The 24,252-nt window shown below is 37.7% G+C and overlaps 1 protein-coding gene across 3 annotated transcripts in view; it reads left to right on the forward strand.

Moving 5' to 3' along the window:
* LOC129442697 (low-density lipoprotein receptor-related protein 8) overlaps positions 1–24,252 on the forward strand; it is an 81,709-nt gene that overhangs the window by 54,285 nt on the left and 3,172 nt on the right. For all 3 annotated transcript variants that reach the window (XM_055202922.2, XM_055202920.2, XM_055202921.2), the window contains 11 exons: positions 2,411–2,533; positions 2,918–3,040; positions 6,405–6,524; positions 9,121–9,246; positions 12,187–12,358; positions 14,115–14,342; positions 16,501–16,619; positions 16,748–16,887; positions 18,640–18,781; positions 21,026–21,178; positions 21,455–21,709. In XM_055202922.2, the coding sequence (XP_055058897.2) occupies positions 2,411–2,533; positions 2,918–3,040; positions 6,405–6,524; positions 9,121–9,246; positions 12,187–12,358; positions 14,115–14,342; positions 16,501–16,619; positions 16,748–16,887; positions 18,640–18,781; positions 21,026–21,178; positions 21,455–21,709 (1,701 nt within the window). The remainder of the gene's footprint in view (positions 1–2,410; positions 2,534–2,917; positions 3,041–6,404; positions 6,525–9,120; positions 9,247–12,186; positions 12,359–14,114; positions 14,343–16,500; positions 16,620–16,747; positions 16,888–18,639; positions 18,782–21,025; positions 21,179–21,454; positions 21,710–24,252) is intronic.

Raw genomic sequence — 24,252 nt, forward strand, 5'->3', positions numbered from 1 at the left:
GTGGAAAAAAACAACAAAATTGGTTTGTATGATGTCATTTTGAAATCATGTGCAAAATAGTACACAAAGAGATGTTTGTTACTGTATGCTTATTATTTTTATACTCTGCATTTACTTTTTTTTATCAAAATGTTTCATGACACCTCATAAGTCTAATTTTGCGAGAATCACCCATCTGGATAAATACAGCTGGTATTTGTCTTAACTGAGGAGAATCATATTCTTAAGATGCATTGTATTGTATGCAGTGTGTTTTATTTAGCAGTCTACAGATATAATTTTAATAATTCAGATGCAGTTTAATTTTTTTTACAGCAGATTTATGCCTTGTGTCAAGCACAAACAGTATAAAGTATAAAGTTTTATTGGAATTTTACAACCCATTGCACATTCCAGAAATGACTTTTGATGCACATCAAAAATCTGATTTGTCAAGTCAAAATGCTGTCACTCCATTTCTGAATTTCATGAAATTCATGTTTATTCTCCCAGCACATCGGACTGTATTGATCTGCTGTTAGGTGTTATTTTAGAGAGCAGTCTCAAAATTAGACAATGTTGTGAACAAGATCTCGTGAATATTAGCTGACCTCAAAATCCTGAGAGAAAGACAGGTGATCCGGAGAGGCCGTGATTTTTTTTATTATGATGCTTTATTTAGTTTGTAGCTGTGGTGTGTTTTTGCCGTGAAAAAATATGAGATGGAAGAGGTCAGCCCACGTTTTATAGCTTCTGCTTTTGTTTCAACCATAAGGTGACATGTCCAGGTCAATTACAGTGTTACTCTGGCCTGGCCGGAGGGAATATGTGGGCACACGAATGTGTCCGAGGGTTGCTAGGCAACCACATATTGTGTCCTTGAGCATCTGAGAGCCCTTGAAATACAGGAGGCTAGATCTGCCAAACGGTTCTTTATAATCTTATTAATTCCTTGTTTATTGCAGCCATTAAGGTTTTTTGTAATGTGGGCTTTTTAATGGGTATCAGTGTCAAATACATCCATCAAAGGTATAGTTTATGATCAGAATCACATTATAATGAGTTTGTAGAGAAAAGTTTGTGACGTAGCTGGACCACAAATAAGGGTACTTTTTTTTAAATTGAGATTTATACAACATCGAAAACTGAAAAAATAAGCTTTTCAGTGGTGTGTGGATTGTTAGGATACGACAATATTTGGCCAAGATAAAACTATTTGAAAATGTAATTTGTGGGGGCAAAACAAACTCTAAGGGTCGGTTTCCCGGACAGATATTAGACTAGTCCTAGACTAAAATAAATGGAAAAGCTGTCCAAACTAAAAACAACTTGCACTGACATATCTTAAAATACATCCGTACCCTTTGTTTTACCTTAAAATGCACAAAAGTAATGTTTTTAGTAAGGCATGTTTGTTAAAACTATGTATATTTCCAATTTAAACTAAGGTCTAGTCCTGGTTTAAGCTTATCCCTGTCCGGGAAACCACCCCTACATGTTGAGAAAATCACCTTTGAAGTTGTCCAAATGAAGTCTTTAGCACGGTGTTTCTCAACCAAGGGGCCGGGGGCCTCAGCAGATTGTCAAGGGGGCCTCAACATGAAACATCAACATCAAAATGATTCTTGTTTTCTTGGCCATTTTACTAGCTAATATATATCTGTCTAAGTTATTCCAAGCTCTAGTTCATTTTATTTGGAAAAAAATAAGTGAGTGGGGGGCATTTAAATATTGTTGTGGGTAACAAGGGGGGCCTTGAAGTAAAAAGGTTGAGAACCACTGCCTTATCAACACATATATTTACAAAATATCTTAATGGAACATGATCTTTATTTAATATCCTAATGATTTTGACATAAAAATGATCATTTTGACCCATATAATGTATTGTTGGCTATTGTTACAAATATACCCGTGTTGCTTGCAGGTATGACTGGTTTTGTTGGTATTATTGGTAAAAGCTATTGGTATTGTTTCTAGGGTTATGTCCTTGTGTTTTTGTTTCATATATTATGTAAATCACAAGCCACTGAATTGTTCAAGAAATTTTACCCCAAAAATAAATAATTCTGTCACACTATATTTACTCTTAAACTTGTAAACATGCCAGTTACGTTCTCCATTTCTCCAGAATTAAAGCTTTTAATGTTTAAAAAGAACAGAAAAGGCTACAAGTGTATAATATATTTTTTTATACAATTAATTGGATTGGTTCACAAAACCGGTCTGAATGATTAGTTTTTAAATCATTGACAGAAAGGGCAGCCCAATTTTGCAGGTTTGAAATGAGTTCAGTTTGAAGTCAGCTTCAGAGTAAGTTCACTTAAGAACAAAGATGAAAGAACAAAATGCAATTTCAAATCTTATTTGCAGTTGTCTATGTGTCAGCATTTGGTTTGGTTTATATGTGTGCTTTTGGCTCGTCTTACAGCTCTGCTTACATGCCGACCCGATGAGTTCCAGTGCGGCGACGGATCCTGCATCCATGGCATCAAACAGTGCAATAAAATACACGACTGTCTGGACAAAAGCGATGAGGCTGGATGTGTCAATGGTACGCTTTTGTGAGTTTGTGTGTGTGTTGCTCTTTGTTCTTTGGATCTTTTTCAGCAGGGTGAAAAGTAACCCAGAGATTAAATTGGTTCTGTCCTTTAATATGACACACTTCAACGTTTAATGATTGCAGACCTGCACGTCTGGTTCAGAGACGGTTGTGTTGAAGTCGTTAAAAGCTTTCATGTGTAAAAATAAGATAGCTAATACAAATTGAATGGCTTTTAATCAGCATACCTGCATAGAGTCCACCTAAATGCACGGCATCTGTTAAATCTTCTGTCCGAATTTGCACACTGAGTAACTCTGAGGAAACTAAACAAAACTCAAAACTGAAATCAGTTCAGTCAGTCTTTATCTTTATCTTTTTTCTTTCATGCTTTAGCCACCAAATGTGAGGGACCTCTGAAATTCCTCTGCAGAAATGGTGAATGCATTGATGGCACAAAGGTATGCGACAATGTCAAGGACTGCAAGGATCGATCAGATGAACCCCAGAAGGAGTGCAGTAAGAAATCTTTGGCAATCTTTGATGTTTAAAGGCGGGGTGCGTGATTTTTTTTAAACACTTTGGAAAAGGGAGTCGGGCCGAGTACCAAAACACACTTGTAGCCAATCAGCAGTAAGGTGCGTGTCAACAAACAACATCATTGCTGGGTTTGCATATGTGTGGGGCGGGTCTTTCAAAAGAAGGTGCATATTCTATTGGATTAGGGGAGTGTTTGTTTGTTTGGTGATTTCAAATATCAACATTGGCTTTCAGAGATCATGCACCCCGCCTTTAAGAGTTTAGAGGTATAAATGGATGTAGATAGAGTAGTTGAGATATTTTGGTGTGAAACAAATAAATGAGATTGAATGTCTTGGGTTAACCCTAACCCTACTTTTATTACTGTTATTATGTATATATAGTTTAATGGTACAAGAAGCTACTGTACAAAAGTTGTCACTGGTACTTTTGTACCTACAGTAAAAGGTGCGTATTGGTATTTTATTTGATTTACTAGACAAAAATAAACACATTTGTCAAGGATAACAATATAAAGTAACGTATATTAATTGTGGTCCTTGAAGTAAAGCACAACTTCTAGTGCAAGGGGAGAAGGAGCATTGGCATTACAAATAAATACAACTACTTCATTTAAAAACTTTTCCAGATTACAATAAAAAAATACAACCACAATAAAATTCCCACAATATACAAATAACAGACCTTTGAAGTTATCAAAGTGCCACCATGTTTGAATCAGATCTGGTTGTTAACAGTTTAGTTTTACTAAGTAAGCTCGAAACATTAATCGTTTTCTCACTTTAGAAAACATATTTGGAGCTTCGCATGTATAGCAGCACCATATACTGTAACCGTGGGTTCACATCAGCTGCATTTGAGGCGTTAAATTCGCATCTACCGCGTCTAGTTTGCCGCTTGAACATTTTGAGTTTACTCGTTTCATTCGTGCGTGAAAGCCACGCATATCATTCTAGTCATCGGAAATTCGCGTCATGGGAGGGGCTTCTGTTACGGCAATACTAGAGCAAGCTCCTGATTGGTTAACGCCGTGCATTTTTCCGCCAAAGTTCAAAATTTTCAACTTGTGCGTTTGCAGCGACAACGCTCAATTTACTAGCCTAATCGCGTCTACCGCGCCGTGCTAAATGCCACATTCGCACCGCGAGACCTCCAGACGCGCGTCAACACGTCTTCACATTGACTTAACATTGAAATCACTCTTTACCGCGGCTGGTGTGAACGCAGCATAAGAAGATAACATGACAGCATTTTAATGTGTAATTATTTGTTTGGGTTCAACTGAAAAAACAGGATAAAAGGGATATAGGATAGTTTTAGGTATAAATTTAGGGAAATATTTTGGTAGACAGATCTTTAAGAATCTGGTTCATTAAAAGGCTACGTCATCACCAGGCTTGTGCACAATTCAGAATTGAATTGAGAATGAGTCCTAAATTCCAATTCAATTCTTTAATTTGAATTGAATTTGAATTGATGTCAAAAACAGGATCTAGAATTACAATTCGAATTTGAATTAAAGGAAGCAGAATTGCAATTCAATAGAAATTCAAAGAAATTCATATACATATTATACAGTAAGTGAAGTGTTAAAAATGAAGCTTTACAGTATATGTCAGATATGATAGCATTACATATTCTATAAATTATATTAGTTTGAACTACTGTACAGGAAATGTTCCCCCCCAGCAATTAATGTTAAAAACTCTAGTCACATAACAAATAATTAAGTTTGATTTTTTGTAATTGTAATTTTTTGGAACACGATGGAACATGACTTCATTTCCCAGAATGCTTTACTTTAACCAAGAATTTAAAATGGTTGCCAAACAATTTTCCAAAGTAACTTTCCTAACACTGAATGTATGTGAGATTCTTTCTGTTGTGTGACTGTGGAATTTCTTTGAATTGCCATGAATTTAATTCCACTTCCTGTCATTCCAATTCCAATTCAAATTCAACTTTCTTTAGGGCGGAGTCAATTCAATTCAAATTCCAATTCATGAATTGAATGGAGGTCAATTCTAAAATTCTGAATTGTGCACAAGCCTGGTCATCACATTTGAAAGCATATTCATTTCTTATGCATTTGCTTTTTTTATTCATTCTCACAGTCATATATCTCAGCAATATCTGGGGCACAGCTTTCTCTGCTAAAGAAGAAAATCTTCTCATAGTCTCAGTGTTCATTAGGATCAAATAGAAATGAAGACCTTTCCAGGGTGTGCTGGAACCTCATGTTTGTGTGTACCTGCACACCATACCTTATCAGGCTCCTGCTAATGCCAAATTCATCAACGTGCAGCCATAATCTCAGTCTCATGAGAAAGCATTACTAACTCCTCAGTCTTAATGCACTCTATGTTTTACCCTTTAATCCAGAAGGCTCATTTGACATACGGCTGGCTCCAAGCAATGTGGCCCTGCCCCAAATTGTTCATTTCCCTGGATATTGTCAGAATGCCAGCACCTATTAATGAACACAGAATTAGAAAGAACACCTGGTCCTCAAATGCTTTGTCATATAGTTGGAGAAAGCACATTTCTGCCTGTTTGTGGCCCACACATCTTTCTCCATTTTGTCTCATTAAAATCCTTGGTGTGCTCAATACAGCCACTCAAGCAGTGGGTCGCAATATGTTTTGCAATTTGTATGCTATGCAAACAATGCAACACAAGTCATGAGCTGGTTCAGTGCCTTAAATGTATAACCGCTCACAGTGTTTTGTCAGTAATGTCACTCTCATTCTCTTTTCAAATAATACACTCTATTCTTGCTAATAGACTTTAGTCTGTGCCATGTTGACGTGAATGAAAATGAGGCTTTTAGGGAATTACTGTCTATCTATGAATATGCGAAGCTGTCTTAAAGAAACAGTTTGCACAAAATGGCATTTTTTACTTTTGTGCTAAACAATAAAGGAGATTTGTCAACGCAACAGTATTTCAAAGTGACCATGTCTGTCAAGATCTAAGAGGATAATAGCTCCATAATAGTACAGCTTTCAGTGAATAATAGCTTACATTAGGCCACAAAGCTAACAAAATATAGCAAAATTTTACAGTAGTGCCTCATTCATTAAACACAAGCAAAAAAAAAAAAACAAGATTAGTTTTACTCACATACATGAATGTAACCCATTGTATAGACTGTTGATTGTTCCAAAGCTTAAAATCATTTAAAAATATATATTTTAAAAATATGTATTTATTAATTATATATTAAAGACTCTAATGAAGTTTAAAAAATGATTATAAGAAAAGCCTATTGTCCTGTCTTTGTCTCTGTCTCACAGGTATAAATGAAAAAGCTTATTTTCTCGTCTTTGTCTCTGTCTCACAGGTTTAAATGAATGTTTAGTTAATAATGGTGGTTGCTCACACATCTGCGTAGACCGGCCTATAGGATTTGAGTGCCAGTGTCCCGCTGGGTACAAGCTGCTGGACAAGAGGACGTGTGGAGGTCAGGCCTGACTCTAATTTACTTGCACTCAAGTATATCAATTGATTTTGTCTGTTTACATTATAAACTATAAAAGTAAAGGAAGACTATTGAATTCAATATTGCGTAATACGTTGTGACCCTGTCTATAAAATCCAGGCTTAATTTAATAATGAAATTGGAAGCATCCAAGTAGTCCATGAGTTCCTTAACATTACAGTAATTTCAATCTTTGATTTAGTATATTAAAGATATCAAGGTTATCACAGAATTTTTATGTAGAAAACAATAAATCACAAAAATATCTTCATCTCGGTTTTCACAGACTGGCTTACAATTGTGACAACTTGTCAGAGTTTGTGTACAGTATGTGTACAAATTAAAAATCCTTGCCTCTTAACTCTTTTACCGTTGTTGATGAGTTATCTCATTGATTAAGAGAAAACATTTGCATAAAAAAGTGTTCCTGATGAGGTTTTATGTTAATCTGTAATACTGTGATTATCCACTAGATGGCATTGACCCAGTTTATAAAAACTGAAGCAAAAAATGATTTACTAATTTTAAACTCTGTGTATGTTTTGATAATTATCTGAATCTGATCTCTAACAAAATTCCTTCACAAAAATGCAATTATTTTATCTTTTTGTTAAAAAAATGTTTTTGAAGAAAAAAATTTAAAGGAATATTCCATTTTCTTTAAAAGAAAAATCCAGATAATTTACTCACCACCATGTCATCCAAAATGTTGATGTCTTTTTTTGTTCAGTCGAGAAGAAATTATGTTTTTTAAGGAAAACATTACAGGATTTTTCTCATTTTAATGGACTTTAATAGAGCCCAACATTTAACCCTTTTACTGTCACCGTTCCTCCTGAGGAACACCTGACTTTACTTCAATATTCAATATATAACATAATTTCTTCTCGACTGAACAAAGAAAGACATCAACATTTTGGATGACATGGTGGTGAGTAAATTATCTGGAGTTTATAAGCAGAGAAAAAAAATATAGATAGGATAAAAGTTTTTCCCTTTTGTTTGTTTGTTTGTTTATTGTTTGTTTAAAAGCAGAGGGTCTGTTTCGTTCATTTGATATATTTGTATGTTTATATATTTTCAGAAGAAAATTTTCAGAAAAAAACTTTCAAAAAATGGCTGGCGGGGAATGAGTTAAAATGGCTTTCCATAAAATGCAGAATTACTGTATTTGAAAAAATGGTAACACAGCATTTAGTTATGTGATGTCATTCAAACGAAAATTGTATCCTTGCATAAAATTATTGTATGAAGTAAATTATTTTATGTAGTCCATATAGGTATAGATTTGCACTCTAAAAATGGCTGGCTTTTTAACCCCCGCTGGGTAAATATTGAACAGAACAAATGCTTGATTATATGACCCAATACTGGGTTAAAGATGACATTATAATATTATAATAACCCAGCAGTTTGGTTAATAAAACTGCATTGGATTGATTTAACCCAGCAGTGTGTTCTGTCCGATATTTACCCAGCATGAGTTAAAAATAACCCAGCCATTTGTGTGAGCATGTGACCAGTAGGTTAATTCTCAAAATATATAGTCAATTTCTAGACCAGGTTAGACCAGTATAAATTTCCATGCTGGTTTTTGTTGGTTAGTTATGGTTTGGTGCTGGTCCAGCTGGTGGAAAGTTGTTTACCAACAATAAATATTTGTCAAGTATGTTAGGGTTCTTTTACTATAATGCATAATGATTCCTCTTAAAAAAGATTGCAGGTCACCAGCTTATATCCAGCAGTCTTGTTTTTGAAGAGGAATCATTATGTTCATTCATCAAGACGTCAGGTTACTCCAGCATGACTGCATAATAATAACATTTGGCCAAATTGTAAAAATTTCCCCAGCAAGCAATACCAATCATTTTACTATCTAGATTAACTACACACTTCTAGCCAAAATAAATTTGAATTTGGTTACATGCCGGTTTTGCCATGATATTCCATCATATAAAAGCAAACTCAACAGTGATTACTGAGTGTTTGTTTTCATTGATTTATTTCACTTCATTTATTTGGGCTATAGTTAGACAATAACATTTTCACTAACACCCCAAATTTTGCCTTGTTTTGGCTAACTATGCATTCACACCGCCACTGGCGAGAGCGTCAATAAAAGTTCTGGCTGCTCTGTCAACGACGCTATAGAAAGTGTTTAGTGTACGCTCTGATGCTCAAATGCATTCTCTAAACTCCTCTCAAGCGGATGTTTCCACCTTCCAATTGGTTGCGGTCGAAAGTCTCCGCCTTTCGATTGTTTGCCGCCGAACCGCATCATAGCTCATTACCATAAAGTTGAACTGATTTCAACTCTCACACCGTACATGAAGCGTCGCTGCTCGCCGGAGTTCACCGCCGGCTCTCATTGAAAATGAATGACTGACTTCCGCCGGTGGCGGTGTGAATGCACAGTTAGATGTCTAGGCTATGGTTTTGGACATATCAGCCTCTAGTTAAACTCATCCACACTTAACAGTAGACTGTGTGTTTGGGAGTACCCATCCATTTCCATGTCATTTATCTGTGCTGAGCGGGTGAGCATGCCTGCAGTTACATGTGTTGCTTTGTTCCACAGACATTGATGAGTGTGAAAATCCTGATGCCTGCAGTCAGATCTGCATCAACCTTAAAGGAGATTTCAAGTGTGAATGTCATTCAGGTTATGAGATGGACCCTGTGAGCAAAACTTGCAAAGCAAAGGGTAAGATAATTTTGGTACTTTTACAGTTGTGTTAAAATCTTATTCCTATTTGTTTCAGCCTTTATTGACACAGTTACAGGGTCATATCATAAAGAATATTAAAAAGAATTTTTAAGCTTTGAGATAACATTGGAACTTAAAACTTCCTTTCTAAAGTAAAACACATTTTGTGAAACTAAAGGCCTATTTGGATGGTAATTGTTTCTCATGAGGATGTCTGTAAAAATATATTTACATGCCACATCCACGATAAAACTCATGTGACATAAAAGTGACATAAAAGTTTATAATTCTAAACACCTGAAAATGTGCCGCACGCATTACTTGGTCATTCACATGATCTGGATACCTGGTTTTTAGTTATATGTATATGGATTATGTATAATTGAATGTATTTTAAAATTGTATTTAGCATTTTTTGCTATAATAAAAAATTTTGTGATTTTCCTTGATTCTCCCATTCGCTTTAGAAAAACGATGAAAGATTGTCCCCATATATACTTCTTATAATTTTAGGTATGAAGTTGTCAATGTTTAAAATTTGCACATAGAAAGATGCTTCACTGGTGCAGAATAAATGTGAAGCGCGTGACCATACAGTGCTTTTAGTGGTCTAAAAAATGTGCAGAATGACTTTTGCATTGATCTCCTCTATAAACTGAGAGATCTGGATTCAATCGAAAATTAAATTACCACACGACCTTGTGTTTGTCAAAAAACAGTAATTCATCCGGAGAATTTTTATGCGGGTGGTCAGAAAAAAAAACTGAAATTCTGTATTAGGATGTTAATAAAATTACTGACTACCTCCTGTAAATGTTGATAAAACCTTAAGGGCGCATGAGAAACAAAAATACACTGTCTGAATAGAGCTTAAGATGTAAAAAAAAAAACTTTATTACTTTTAAAAGCTAGGTAAGGAGCCTGTTGTTTCCTTTATGAGACATATTTCCTCATTCAGCGAGCACCATTCATTTCATTAGTTCATGCTCTTAGGCATGTATTATTATTATATTGTAGATCAGACCACACATTCTTTCATTTTTCAGTATTTGCCAGAACATTTTGTCCAGCTCTTGTAGAATTTCCAATCAAATCTTATCACATGACTGACTTTTGGCTCCTGTGTCGTCTGTGTCTCATCAGTCTGCCAGAATAGGACAGCTGAAAAATAGCACAGGGACTTTGTCTTCATAAGAAGAGTGTGTGCTGTAGACATGAAGACATATCATATTTTAAATAATGTTATATATGTGTTATTATTAAATATTGTTCCTGTAGCTCCTGTAGGGTTCGATCCTCAGGGAACACACATACTGATAAAAAATGTACATTGCTTTGCATAAAATGCATAAATATACAGTAAATGTAATCATATACAGTATTTAATATAATTTTATGGTGTAAAATAATTCTTAAATATAAAAAATATGTTATATACACTCACCTAAAGGATTATTAGGAACACCTGTTCAATTTCTCATTAATGCAATTATCTAATCAACCAATCACATGGTAGTTGCTTCAATGCATTTAGGGGTGTGGTCCTGGTCAAGAAAATCTCCTGAACTCCAAACTGAATGTCAGAATGGGAAAGAAAGGTGATTTAAGCTATTTTGAGCGTGGCATGGTTGTTGGTGCCAGACGAGCCGGTCTGAGTATTTTCTGCTAAGTTACTGGGATTTTCACGCACAACCATTTCTAGGATTTACAAAGAATGGTGTGAAAAGGGAAAAACATCCTGTACGCAGCAATCCTGTTGGCGAAAATGCCTTGTTGATGCTAGAGGTCAGAGGAGAAGGTGCCGACTGATTCAAGCTGATAGAAGAGCAACTTTGACTGAAATAACCACTCGTTAAAACTGAGGTATGCAGCAAAGCATTTGTGAAGCCACAACACGCACAACCTTGAGGCGGATGGGCTACAACAGCAGAAGACCCCACCGGGTACCACTCATCTCCACTACAAATAGGAAATAAGAGGCTACAATTTGCACGAGCTCCCCAAAATTGGACAGTTAAAGACTGGAAAATGTTGCTTTGTCTGATGAGTCTCGATTTCTGTTGAGACATTCAGATGGTAGAGTCAGAATTTGGCGTAAACAGAATGAGAACATGGATCCATCATGCCTTGTCACCACTGTGCAGGCTGGTGGTGGTGGTGGTGTAATGGTGTGGGGGATATTTTCTTGGCACACTTTAGGCCCCTTAGTGCCAATTGGGCATCTTTTAAATGCCACGGCCTACCTGAGCATTGTTTCTGACCATGTCCATCCTCTGATGGCTACTCCCAGCAGGATAATGCACCATGTCACAAAGCTCAAATCATTTCAAATTGGTTTCTTGAACATGACAATGAGTTCACTGTACTAAAATGGCCCCCACAGTCACCAGATTTCAACCCAAAAGAGCGTCTTTGGGATGTGGTGGAACGGGAGCTTCGTGCCCTGGATGCGCATCCCACAAATCTCCATCAACTGCAAGATGCTATCCTATCAATATGGGCCAACATTTCTAAAGATTGCTTTCAGCACCTTGTTGAATCAATGCCACGTAGAATTAAGGCAGTTCTTCAGGCAAAAGGGGGTCAAACACAGTATTAGTATAGTGTTCCTAATAATCCTTTAGGTGAGTGTATAGCTATACAGCAATTGTGACATGCTGTCAATTACAACTGAAATTACAAAAATCCTTTATACTGTAGTAACAATTAATGTGCCTGTACATTGAAAGTATATAGGTCTAGACAACTAGTATTTTAAATAATGTTTTTATTAAAGTACTCTTTTAAAAATGTGTGTCATTTGAAATATAAAGTTGACTAAATATTGTCTGTGACAGCTGACAATCCCATAACATTCCAAGTCACAACTGTGAGTAACCTGCTTAATACACACCTGTCAGTCTCACCCATGTCTTGTGCTTTTGTGTGTTCCCTTAGGAAAAAGCCCTTACCTGATGTTCACGAACAGACATGAGATCAGACGCATTGACCTGGTGAAGAGGGACTACACACAGGTGGTTCCTACTCAGAAGAATGCAGTCGCCATTGATATAGATGTGGCTGCCAACCGCATGTTCTGGTGTGACCGTTTTCAACGTAAAATATACAGGTGACCTCAACTAGACCTAATCATTTTATCTTTTTAAATTTTGTCATCACGCTTTTAATAGGTCTGAAAACTGTTCAGCTAAACTGTAAGCATTTAAAAGGCAGCTGTGCCCATTACGATGAGAGTCTGGCTTAATTTGTGATAAAGTGCTGCTTTACACGGTTGTGATGTTTTCATTTATTAACCGGGGGAAAGAGCTTCAGTTATTTACACATCCCCCCCTCGCATACTCTCAGACCATTAGTCTCTTGATAATAAACTAATAGTTTCAATTTAGACTCAAATGCGTTAAAATAAGACACAGAGAGGCAGAAGATTGTACTTTTTAAAACAGTTTAACTGTTTAAATGTCATACAGGGTTCCCACGGGTCCTTAAAAGTTTATGAATCTGGGGAAAAAATTCAAGGCCCTGGGAAGTTTTGAAAATATACATAGTACATACAGGTCATTGAAAGTGCTTGAATCTATTTTATGCAAGAAGATTTCTGGAAAAAATCCATATTATTCCCTGTGTATAGTGTAGGATAATATCATAAAAATTCTGGACTTTTTAAGCACACGCGCTAAACTGTTCGCTTTAAATGCTTATATATTCTGTATGTGAATGTTGATTCATACCAAAATGCTTTTTTGCATAGCTATGTTTGACACATGAAAACGTCTCTGGTTACGTATGTAACTGTTGTTCCCCGAGAAGGGAACGAGACGCTGCGTTTCCCTTGCCATACTTCCTGCGCCCCTGTAGCGCCGTCTTTGGCAATATTTCAGATAGCGATATACTTCCTGGCTCCTGCGTCACCCTGTCTTTGTCATTAAGCCTCACAATTGGTTAAATTTGATATACACATTCAGACGCACTTACCATTGGAGGCGTCGCCAAAGTGTCACGCAGTGACGCAGCACGAGTTCCCTTAAAAGGGAACTGTAACAATGTATCTTAAAAGGTAACACGATGTAACCTTGCACTGACTTGAAATGTGTCCCCACATTTAGTCCTTGAATTTGAGGGTATTGGACCTGGAAAGTCCTTGAAAGGTCCTTGAATTTGAAGTTAACTAAGGTGTGGGAACCCTGGTTATATTACTGATGTCGTGTGACCGTTTGATTGGGAATTTGGTGCGTTTTCTTTGTTCGACCATGTTTTTATGTCTTTTATTCTGTACTTTAGTTATTCCGTATTTAGTTATTAAAATTATTCCACATTTAATTTGATGTCACGTATTGGGACAGTGACTTTCCTAAGAATAGATACAGTACCTCACAAGAACCCATAAGCATGTGACATCTCTTTATTCTGCCCCTGTATCCTCTCTCACTGTCTATCTCCTGTCTTCTTTGGACTTCAAACGGATGATAAAGTGCAAAGTCATTAGCTGTAAGTGCTCCACTGTGATGTTGAAGTAATTTAAAATGAGATTGAAGTTGATAATAGAACGCTATGGGGTCTTGATCTGGGGACTTGGATATATGGAGAGACCTGTGGCACTGATGAGCACTTCAGATGATGTGTAGATCTGTTGGTGATGTGTGAAGTGAAATGTATTTGACCTTACACTATTTCCTAACCAGCTGTGACACAACATTTTTTCTGTCATCATCGGATTTTGAACCAATGAGGTCGCATATTCTCATTGAAAATCAATAAACTAATGGCTTTATTACTTTAAATCATTCACAAGCTGGACCTTTAAATATATGGCATTTATTACGTTTGCTATATTTATTACTTTACAAGGAATCTCTCTCTTTCTGCAGTGCATACATCCACGAAGCAAGCGATCCGTCTCGTCAGGTTACCCTGATCAACTCGGATCTGCATTCCCCGGAGGGTCTTGCTCTAGATTGGGTTCATCACAACCTCTACTGGACAGATTCGGGTGACAGAACCATATCTGTCGCTTCAACAGATGGGAGCAGAAGACGAGTACTGATCAACACCGAGCTGAGCGAGCCGCGGGCCATCGCTGTGGATCCAGAGCGAGGGTAAGCACATCTCTCAGAGGGCAGCTATCAAACGAATCTCATCACAACATCTCACAAGCCAGAATGGCTTTAAAGGTCAAAGGAATGATAAGACATGAATGTCACTAAGCAGTTGTTACATTTTTTTATTAATATGCATTAAAGAAATATCTCAACCAAAAATAAAAATGGATTTTATATGACTGGAATGGCGTGAGGATAAGTAAAATGCCCAGGAAGAGCAGCAAGAAGTCTGCAACATTCACAGGAAATAAAATGAGAGATGGCATTTATAGTTCAAGGACTGGCACTTGTACTTAACGCTGCTCAAACAGGGAAAAAATCCTAAAAATCTGTTACCAGATATTTTACATTGTGCATAAAGTCTGATCCACTTTGGTTCAGCTTATTCTGGAAGCAAAGTGACCAACCACAGTTTGTTTAGTCTGATTTTGTCTCATTCACTTGCTATTGCACTAAGTTTAACATAACACTGAATGTCAATATTTGATGCTACTAGTATGAAAACATTGGCAAATTTACAGAGCCCCTAAAGGTATTCACATTATAAGTGACTTTGTCGCTGCGTGTCACTTGTCTCTTTCAAAAGAGGCGTTTCTAAATCTGGTTGTCATTAACAAATGAGTACCGTCCACTCCAGTTACTGACGAGAGACGGATGACGTGAACTCGCTCATAATTTGCATAAAGTTAAACATTTCTCAACTTTGTCGTGTGATTGGACACGCCCCATCCAGTCGCGCTTCATTTGTGTCCATGGCACGAAATTCAGCTTTATTCGTGCCTTGAACACGAAGGTCTTTTTGTGTAACTCGCACAAATTTCTGTAGTTTTTGACTTTGTTTTTCGTGTCATTTTATGTATTGTTTTCTCATTTTTTGTCCTATTTTTAAATCATTGTCGCTTGAGGATGGGGTTAGATTTGGGGTTTGGGTTAGGATGTACTTTTATGTATTGGTTTTTACGTGTTTTTCTTCTGCTTTTAAAACTATTCTCGAGTTGGGGTTTAGGTTAGGATGTCTAAAAATGTTACAGAAAGTGATTTTTAACCCCAAGCGACAATGAGAAAACAATACATAAAATGAAACTTTGTGCAACGCACACGAAAACTATTTAGAAATTCATGCATGTGTCACGAGAAAGACACTCGTGCTCAAGGCACGAAAAAGCATGGACACAAATAAATTAATAAAATTTTGCGTGACTATAACACAACTTTCAGTGAGATCAGTCTGCTCTTTAACCACGTTACAAAAATCTAATGGACATTGCAAGTAAATGCACTCACTGACGGTACAATACACAAAGTCTTAGGGCTGATTCACACCGGCTGCGTGGCGTGTGCGTCTCACTCTCAGCTGCATGGCGTGTCCGTTTTTATTTAGGCTCCCATGTTAGCAGGTTTGACAGTTCACACCGCCTGCATGACACGCACGTCTCAGGTGCGGCTCGAGTCGCGCCGAAAACGCGTGCATGCTAGGAACAGGGCCGACGCCTATTTTTCACGCCACACGCAAGTGTCTTGGAAGCGTTTCCAGGCAAAATATATGTCACTTATAGCAACAGCAGCGCGTCAGGCACGCTTCTGGTATGTACAGACACAGAAAACGCGATGCAGCCGCCACGCAACTGACATGCAACAGATACGCCACGCAGCCGGTGTGAATCGCCCCCTACTCTGAGTATGCTTAATAAACTGATAATGTGTAAGGTAAACGCGTAAAACTGTTTTCTTATATCAGGAGAAGGTCATAAATGGCTTAAGCAAAATCTGACCATGCCGTCTCATTCTTTATCTAATCTAATAAAATTAATTTCTTGTCATTCATAATACTTTGTATCATTCCCTAGCAGCATTATGCCTCAGCTGGTATAGCGACATGTTCGATTCGATCCTTCTTCAGTTCACACACACTAATAAAAAAATGATAGATTAAATGCACTGCACGTCACTTTGGATAAAAAATGTGTCATGTGCATAAATGTAAGATTTAGTGTTTCCTCTTTAAATGAGCCACTGTCAAACCTTTCACATAGTGATGTTGAATTTTGTTTCTGCTGAATATTCTTCATATCTTTTATTCATACTGTTTATTTTACTCATTTAGCACTTAATAGCAGAATAAACAGCACATGACTTCTGGAAAACACTTTCACAGGTTTATGTACTGGTCTGACTGGGGCATCAGAGCAAAGATAGAGAAGGCTGGCATGAATGGTGTAGATCGACAGGTATTGGTGGCTGCAGACATCGAGTGGCCCAATGGAATCACTTTAGGTAAGAATTGCTCTTTCTAGTGAACAGGTTGTAAACATAATCCTAGTAGAAATTTGAGATTTATGTTTATTTAAAAGAAAGTAGTGATCTTCAGGCTTTTTGATTGCACTGTCACGTCTTTATAATAGATGTAGTTGGCAAGCGCTTGTACTGGGTTGACTCAAAACTTCATCAGATCTCCAGCGTGAATTTAAACGGGGCTCAGCGCAGAGTCATCCTATCGTCTACCGAGAGACTTGGCCATCCTTATGCCCTTGCTGTGTTTGAGGTGAGTATGTGTGTATATTTGTTGTACTGTACATACACAGATTGTCTACAATACTTTTTGGTAAAATGGACCATACTTCAGCGTTCAGCCTATCGTCAGAGCTGCGTGTCCGTTTCCTGTGTGTATTTAATATTTGTGTGCATTTGCCTGCCTCCAGTTAACACCAGCAGGTTTGTGTACTTTATATTTAATGCTTGCTGTGCATCAGCATATTGCAATAAATGTATCTGTTGTTCAAGCCTCCGGCACTTAACAGTGAACCCCACACACAGTGCTTATCTTGCTGCGTGATTATTTATATAGTAGATTATTTAGAGTTGGGACCAGTGATTCGTCTTTACTCTTGGCACTGTAGTTTTGGTACTCCATGGTACAGTAACACAGGGATGGAGTGCAAATAGAAAAGCAGATTATTGAGTTTTCCCAAACTCACTGGAGTCTGAAGTTGTGGTGTGCAATGTAATCTAAGATGAACCAGATCCTTACAGCAGAGAAAGACAGAGGCGGAGAAGTGTTGTTCATTGCGTCTGTAAAGCTGAAGGGATTTCTGACACCTACACACCAGGCACAGGATTAAAGGTCTTAATACAGCAGCTTCAGTCTGGAGAGAGATTTCAACCTAGTAATGCAGCTTACCGTTTATATATACAAAACAACTTTTTCTAGATAGCATTATTATGGCGCTTTTCTATTGCATAGTACCCATGGTTTGGTTTGGGTCAGGTCGGGTCAGCTCACCTAACTTTGCCTTGGTTAGCTTTTCCATTGAGTTTAGTAACACTTCGGAGTGGGAGGGATTATAGGCGTGTCATTATATTTGCACTAACTACTGCTGTGACATCATACAAGTGAGAGCGTTGTTGAACATTCCCATACATTTATTTATTTCTCAGTCCACCACAAAATTAAAATTGACCACCACAAATAGATGCTTGCACATCGCATTTATCACTACCTCTGTCTCACATGACATCCGTGGCGTCAGTCGACGCGCTCCGCTGAGCCTCTTTTAAGTTGCATTTAGGCGTATATGCTGGCGTGCACGTAGCGAATGTGCCGCTATAAACTGCAAGTCTAAAAAAACTGTTATGGTGTTCCTGATTCTCAGCCTGTGGATGTTTTTCATCGCTAAAAGGGAGTTTGGGAATTTACAGCAAAGCACAGATGACAACAGGTTTACTCAAGACAGCGCAAGCTAGCATAAAGGTAAAGCTAATCTTTTACATTATAGCGATGACGCTGGTAGTGACAATTCTCTCAGCCCAATCAGTGATCTTATGTGTTTTTGCGTCACGTTTTGGTATCAGCTCGGGTCGCTTGGAACCCCGACCGAGGTGGTACTAAAAAAAGTATTGGGTATACTGCTCCCAGCAGAAAAGCCCCCAAAAGTAAGCTGACCCAACCCAAACCGTGTGGTACTATACAATGGGAAAGCGCCATTAGTAATACATTTTTATACAGGGTGCTCAATTCTGAATTGATTTCCATTGCTTCAAACAAAGCTCAATATTTGTAGTAAAAGCAGATTGAACAAAATAATGCTTTGTCTGGCTCCCTTCCATTTTCCAATTAGTAATGTATCACTATTACTGTTGCTCATACTTTTGTTTGGGATTAAATTGTAAGATTGCATTTAAGGTGCATATCACACACCACCCACATTGCAGTACCCACTACACAGCACTCTGGCATCATGGTGGCAGCCTTTGCACAGGAAATTGGAGTAATTTTTTGCTCTCGTGTCTCTCTCAGGATCGGGTAGACTGGACGGACCGTGAAAAGGAAGCTGTCTACAGCGCAAACAGACTCACGGGTCAAGATGTGACCAGTCTCGCTGAACACCTGAATGATCCACATGATATTGTGGTTTTTCATGAGTTAAGCCAACCTGAGGGTATGTAGAGTTCAGTTCAAGTTGCTTTTGTATGTATTTGTTTTATAATCTTTACATTTTTGCCTAATGGCATACTGCAAAATGTTAATATTCGACTATGAAATTTTCCTAATCTATTATGCGTGCCGTTTTATTTGGCAGATACTTGTATCCAAAGCGATTTACATTGCATTCAATAAATTTTCCTGTAATTGTGTTTCATGTGATCAAACCTTTGACTGTGTGTGTTTGCTAATGCAAACTCTACCAGTTTAGTTTTAGGAACACCTTAAAAGTTTACTCCACTTTTATAAGAACATTTCCTGATAATTTACTCACCCCCATGTTATCCAAGATGCTTATGTCTTTCTTTCTTCAGTCGAAACGAAATTAAAGAGCAACTAATATCCGATTCACGATTTTACATTTCCTTTGGTGTGTAAATGTGTATTAGTACATGTTAACGATATGCAAAAGGTACAAACCCCAAAGTAAACAATGTTGCGAGTTATCATTTCCAACGTAAATCTCTTTTTTTTTGGACTACAACACACACACAGATTGTAGGCAACAGTTTACTTTATGGGCCGGTCGATGTAGACAAGACGAAATTATCATAATTCCTCCCGCTTGGACTCGCAGCCTGTAAGTTAACTCCTGTTAGCAGTGCATTGTGAGCGAATCTTTCAAACATCGTAAGGGGCGTCATATTTCCAGCTGACGTCAGAGGTATTTAGGCCAATCACAATGTACAGATTAGCTGGCCAATCAGGGACACAGTGCTTTTCAGATCGTTGAGTTTTGTACAAAATCAATGCGTTTGAGGAAAACAGGATATCTGGAGCTACAAAAATGTATGGTATGTGGAAAATAATGTTTTTTTAACCACAAACCACGCGAACACATTGTATTATACCAAATACACAAAATAAAGTTTTTTTTTGCAATGAAATAGGTGCACTTTACGTTTTTTTCCATATAGTGAACTTCAATTGAACCCAATGGTTTAAAGTTCCAAATGGCAGCTTCAAAGGGCTCTAACCGATCCCAACCGAGGCATAAAGGTCTTATCTAGCAAAACGATCATCATGTACTTTTTTACCACAACTTATCGTCTTACGCTAGCCCTAGAATGAGGGTCCGTGACCTTACGTATTACGTAATCATGTCGAAAAACTTCAAGCGTGACGTATGCGAAACGCACATGTACACCCATTTTAAACAATAAACTGACAAAAAGACATTAACTCTATTTAGTTTAATGCCTTCCAGAAAATGCTCTTCTTTAAATATATAAAAATACCATATATTAAAATAAAGAACAGACCCTCTGCTTACAAAAAAAAGTGTCATCCTTCCTTCATTAGTTCTCTTTTTATTATCTCTCAAATATGGGTAGGTTTCTTCAAAAACACCAAATTTTTAATAATTCCATTTTTGTAAAGGACTTTTGATAGAGATCAGATGCAGAGCAATCCTAAAAACTTACACGGACATACAGCTGTTTGCCCTGGGGCGATACTTCTGGGTTTTATAAGTTGCATCCACCACCTGGTGGATAATAGCGGTATTACGGATTGACAAGATAACTCGTCAATGGCGGGGAAAGACTTAATTCCTGTCATTCCACATATAGTACAACAACTTCTGTATGGTCCTTCTTCTCCACACTTGTAAGCACTGGATCCGTAGTTTTCCATACATCATGCATGACCTTTCGACGTGATTACGTAATAAGTAAGGTCACAGATGCGCATTACAGGGCCAGCGCAAAATGAGAAATTGTGGTTAAAAGTCCCTTTTTTATATTTTTTGCGAAAATAACAATCGTTTTGCTAGATAAGACCCCTATGCCTTGGTTGGAATCGTTTAGAGACCTTCAAACCATTGGGTTCAATGGAAGTTCACTATACGGAGAAAACTTCTGAAATATTTTCCTCAAAAAACTTAATTTCTTTTCGACTGAAGAAAGAAAGAGATAAACATCTTGACATGGGGGTGAATAAATCAGGAAATGTTCTTATGAAAGTGGAGAAACCTTTTAATTTAATTAACCTTTATCGGCATGTAAATCATTTAGACATAACAATCTGGCACCAAAAACAATGAACGTCAACAGTTTACTAGTAACTACTGCTCGTAGTGTAAGTCTTAACAGACTGAAAATAAAGTGTTTTTGGTCTGTGCACACTGAATGACATTTGTACCACCTCCTGTTGACAGAGGATAAATCACTATTGTATTGTGTCTGTTGTTGGTGTGTAGCTCCTGACAGCTGTAACCTGGGTGGTGTGACCAACGGAGGTTGTGACTTCTTGTGTCTGCGAGCCCCTCAGATCAGCGAGCACTCACCCAAATACACCTGCGCTTGCCCTGATGGAGAGGAGCTGAGCCCTGACACACGCCAATGTGTACCCGGTGAGCTCATCACATTGCTTCGCCTACTAGCCAGGTGCAATGAAACAAACGGCAAATTATCTCATTTGGTCAGTCATTTGGTTGCTATTTTTGCTGCTCCAAGACAGTAGTTTAAACATCATACTCATCCCCTCATTGCCTGTGAATGTCATTCAGAAGTTTCATTTTAGACAGATGGAAACTTATTCTTTGTGAGCTTTACGTCTATAGTAGACGTGGTAATTATCTTAATTATATACATTTCTTTCTTTGTATATTCTCACCTTTTACCTCCAGTCCAAAATGACACTGCTGTAACGCCTACTGTCCCCATCAACGTCACCATGGAAACCGCTTCAGTGGCTGCTCAGGAACCTGCAGAGTCTCCTGCAGCAGTGACCTCTCAGTCTGATAATATAGCAGAAACCATTGTGCCATCACTCTTTACTTCCGGCCCTGAGGAGCCACCCGTCTCCTCGAATGCTACAGAGCAGAGTCCAACACAGACATACAGTACCACACTGGGAGATACAAGCAACCTGTCTCACCAATGTAAGTGTGTGTCTTCAGTCAAACTTTGCCTTCACTAAGCCCCGCCCCCTTAATTACAGTCTTGACAAGCTTTACAGAACCCTCCATTGGTCACAGATTTCCATGAGCAATTTTTGGTGTGCTTATAAAGTGCTAGTGTTCAATAGATTTTATTGTTTTCCGGGAAGGAAAAATTATGTAACTGCATTGAATTCAAATCAGACATGCCCGTTACATGGAGTGTTGCTATGTTTGGCAGGCTTTTTAAAACAGGATATGGAGTTTTATGCACGGACATTAGAACCATAGAGAGAAAGCGCAACGCATCATAACCTGAAAACCACGCCCACCAGGGGGGAAAACAATCCAACCGTCTCCATTGAATTTGTATTGCGAGAGGCCGCCTCCTTGTCATTTCTGGCTTACAAGAAAAGGCAGAATAATGCCCAAAAGCTGCTATGTGACAGGATGTCCAGCTAACAAGCAAAAAACAGAAATACGTTTTTATAAGCTGTCAACCTCAAAAAACGAGCATTTAAAGACACAAAAGTGGATACAGGCAACTTTTCATGGTACTACTATTATTAGAACTACAACCACTGGAGGGAAACGTAGTCGGAAATCCACTTTAAACCCTTGTTTTTTGGGATCGACAGCTTATGAAAACTTATTTCTGGGTTTTTTAGCTTGTAAGTGGGTGGTGGGACAAGACCCACACACTTTAAGACCAATGATATTGGACCCACTCCCTTTTTCTCTAATTTAGCGCATATGTTCACTTGTCAAAGCGCCACTTTATTGTTCCGTTGCTGCGTTTTAGCTGGAGTCTTCCACGCTGCTGCTTCCTCAAATCCATTCCACTTGACTAATTTAGAGTCCATGTAAATTACACTTCATTTAATGTTTTTACTACTTTTGCCTGCTGCAAGACCGCAACACAACAAGGTAAACAAAGCTTTTAGGCTATAATTAAAATTAAATGTTTATTAATGAAAATTCTGTCATAATTTACTCACCCTCATGTTGTTACAAACCTGTATAAATTTCTTTGTTCTGAGGAACACAAAGGAAGATATTTTGAGAAATGTTTGTAAGCAAACCGTTCGTGGACCCCATTTACTATCATAGTATACTTTTTCCTTCTATGGAAGTGAATAGGTTCCACCAACGGTGTGCTTACAAAATATCTTCCTTTGTGTTCATCAGAACAAAGAAATTTATACAGGTTTGTAACAACATGAGAGTGAGTACATGATGACAGAATTTTCATTTTTGGGTAAACTATCTTTTTAAAAGGCACCAGAATTAAAGAAAATGGCATCTACTTCAGGAAATGTTTTGGACCCACACACATTTTTTTGTTGTTGCTTCCGACGTCCATAGAGACAGAGCGCAGTTATGCAAATTTGAAAACCACGCCCAACGGGGCGGGGGGCAATCCAACCATCTCCATTGACTTTGTATTGCGAGAAGCCGCCTCCTTGTCATTTCTGGCTTATAACAAAAACACAGAATAATGCCTAAAAGCTGCTGTGTGACAATATGTACAGCTAACAAGCCAAAAAACCCAGAAATAAGTTTTTATAAGCTGTTGAGCCATAAAACCCAGCTTTTAGGGAGAAAAAAGTGGATTGCCGATACGTTTCCCTCCAGTGGGCACAGTTCTATTAATAGTAGTACTATGAAAAGTTGCCTGTTTCCACTTTTGTGTCTTTAAACTGTCGGTTTTTGGGGTCGACAGCTTATAAAAAATTATTTCTGGGTTTTTTGCCTTGTTAGCTGTACATCCTGTCACACAGCAGCTTTTACTGTAGGCATTATTCTGTTTTTTGTTTTAAGCCAGAAATAACAAGGAGGAGCCTCTCGCAATACAAAGTCAATGGAGACGGATGGATTGCCCCAGTGAGTGTGGTTTTCAGGTTATGACGTGCTGCGTTCTGTCTCTATGGTTTTATAGCAAATATGGGTCTTTTAGTTATAATTTTGGCTGTCTTATATCAGGATTTTATTTTTAATTGGGAGAAATATGCACCTTAACCTACAGTAATTGTAATTGTGCGTTTTAAATGTGATTATCATCTGCGATTTCTGTTTGTTTGTTTGTTTGTTTGTTTGTTTGTTTATTTGTTTATAAAGCAAACAAATACCAGCACAGTGCTGTCCAAGGTGCTGGATAAAGCAATTTTAAACACATCATAAATACATTTAGAAAAGAAAAGAAACAATAAAAATTTAAATAAAAAAGAATTAAGATTATACAATGTTAAAAGTGAAATGTAATAAAACACTATGCATTTTTCAAGTGGAGGAAAAGGTTTTGCAGCCCTAACTTGGAAAGGTAATAAATTCCAAAGTCTGGGAGCTCACTGGATTTCTCACTCAAGAAACCACATTTGTGCTTTTTTTCTGATTCCATCGTAAACTAGTCGATCACATCCTGTTTCATTAAAGGATTAGTCCATTTTCTTTAAAAAACCCAGATAATTTACTCACCACCATGTCATCCAAAATGTTGATGTCTTTCTTTGTTCAGTTGAGAAGAAATTATGTTCTTTGAGGAAAAC

The sequence above is a fragment of the Misgurnus anguillicaudatus genome, chromosome 2, assembly GCF_027580225.2.
Source record: "Misgurnus anguillicaudatus chromosome 2, ASM2758022v2, whole genome shotgun sequence".
Classification (NCBI taxonomy): Eukaryota; Metazoa; Chordata; class Actinopteri; order Cypriniformes; family Cobitidae; genus Misgurnus; species Misgurnus anguillicaudatus.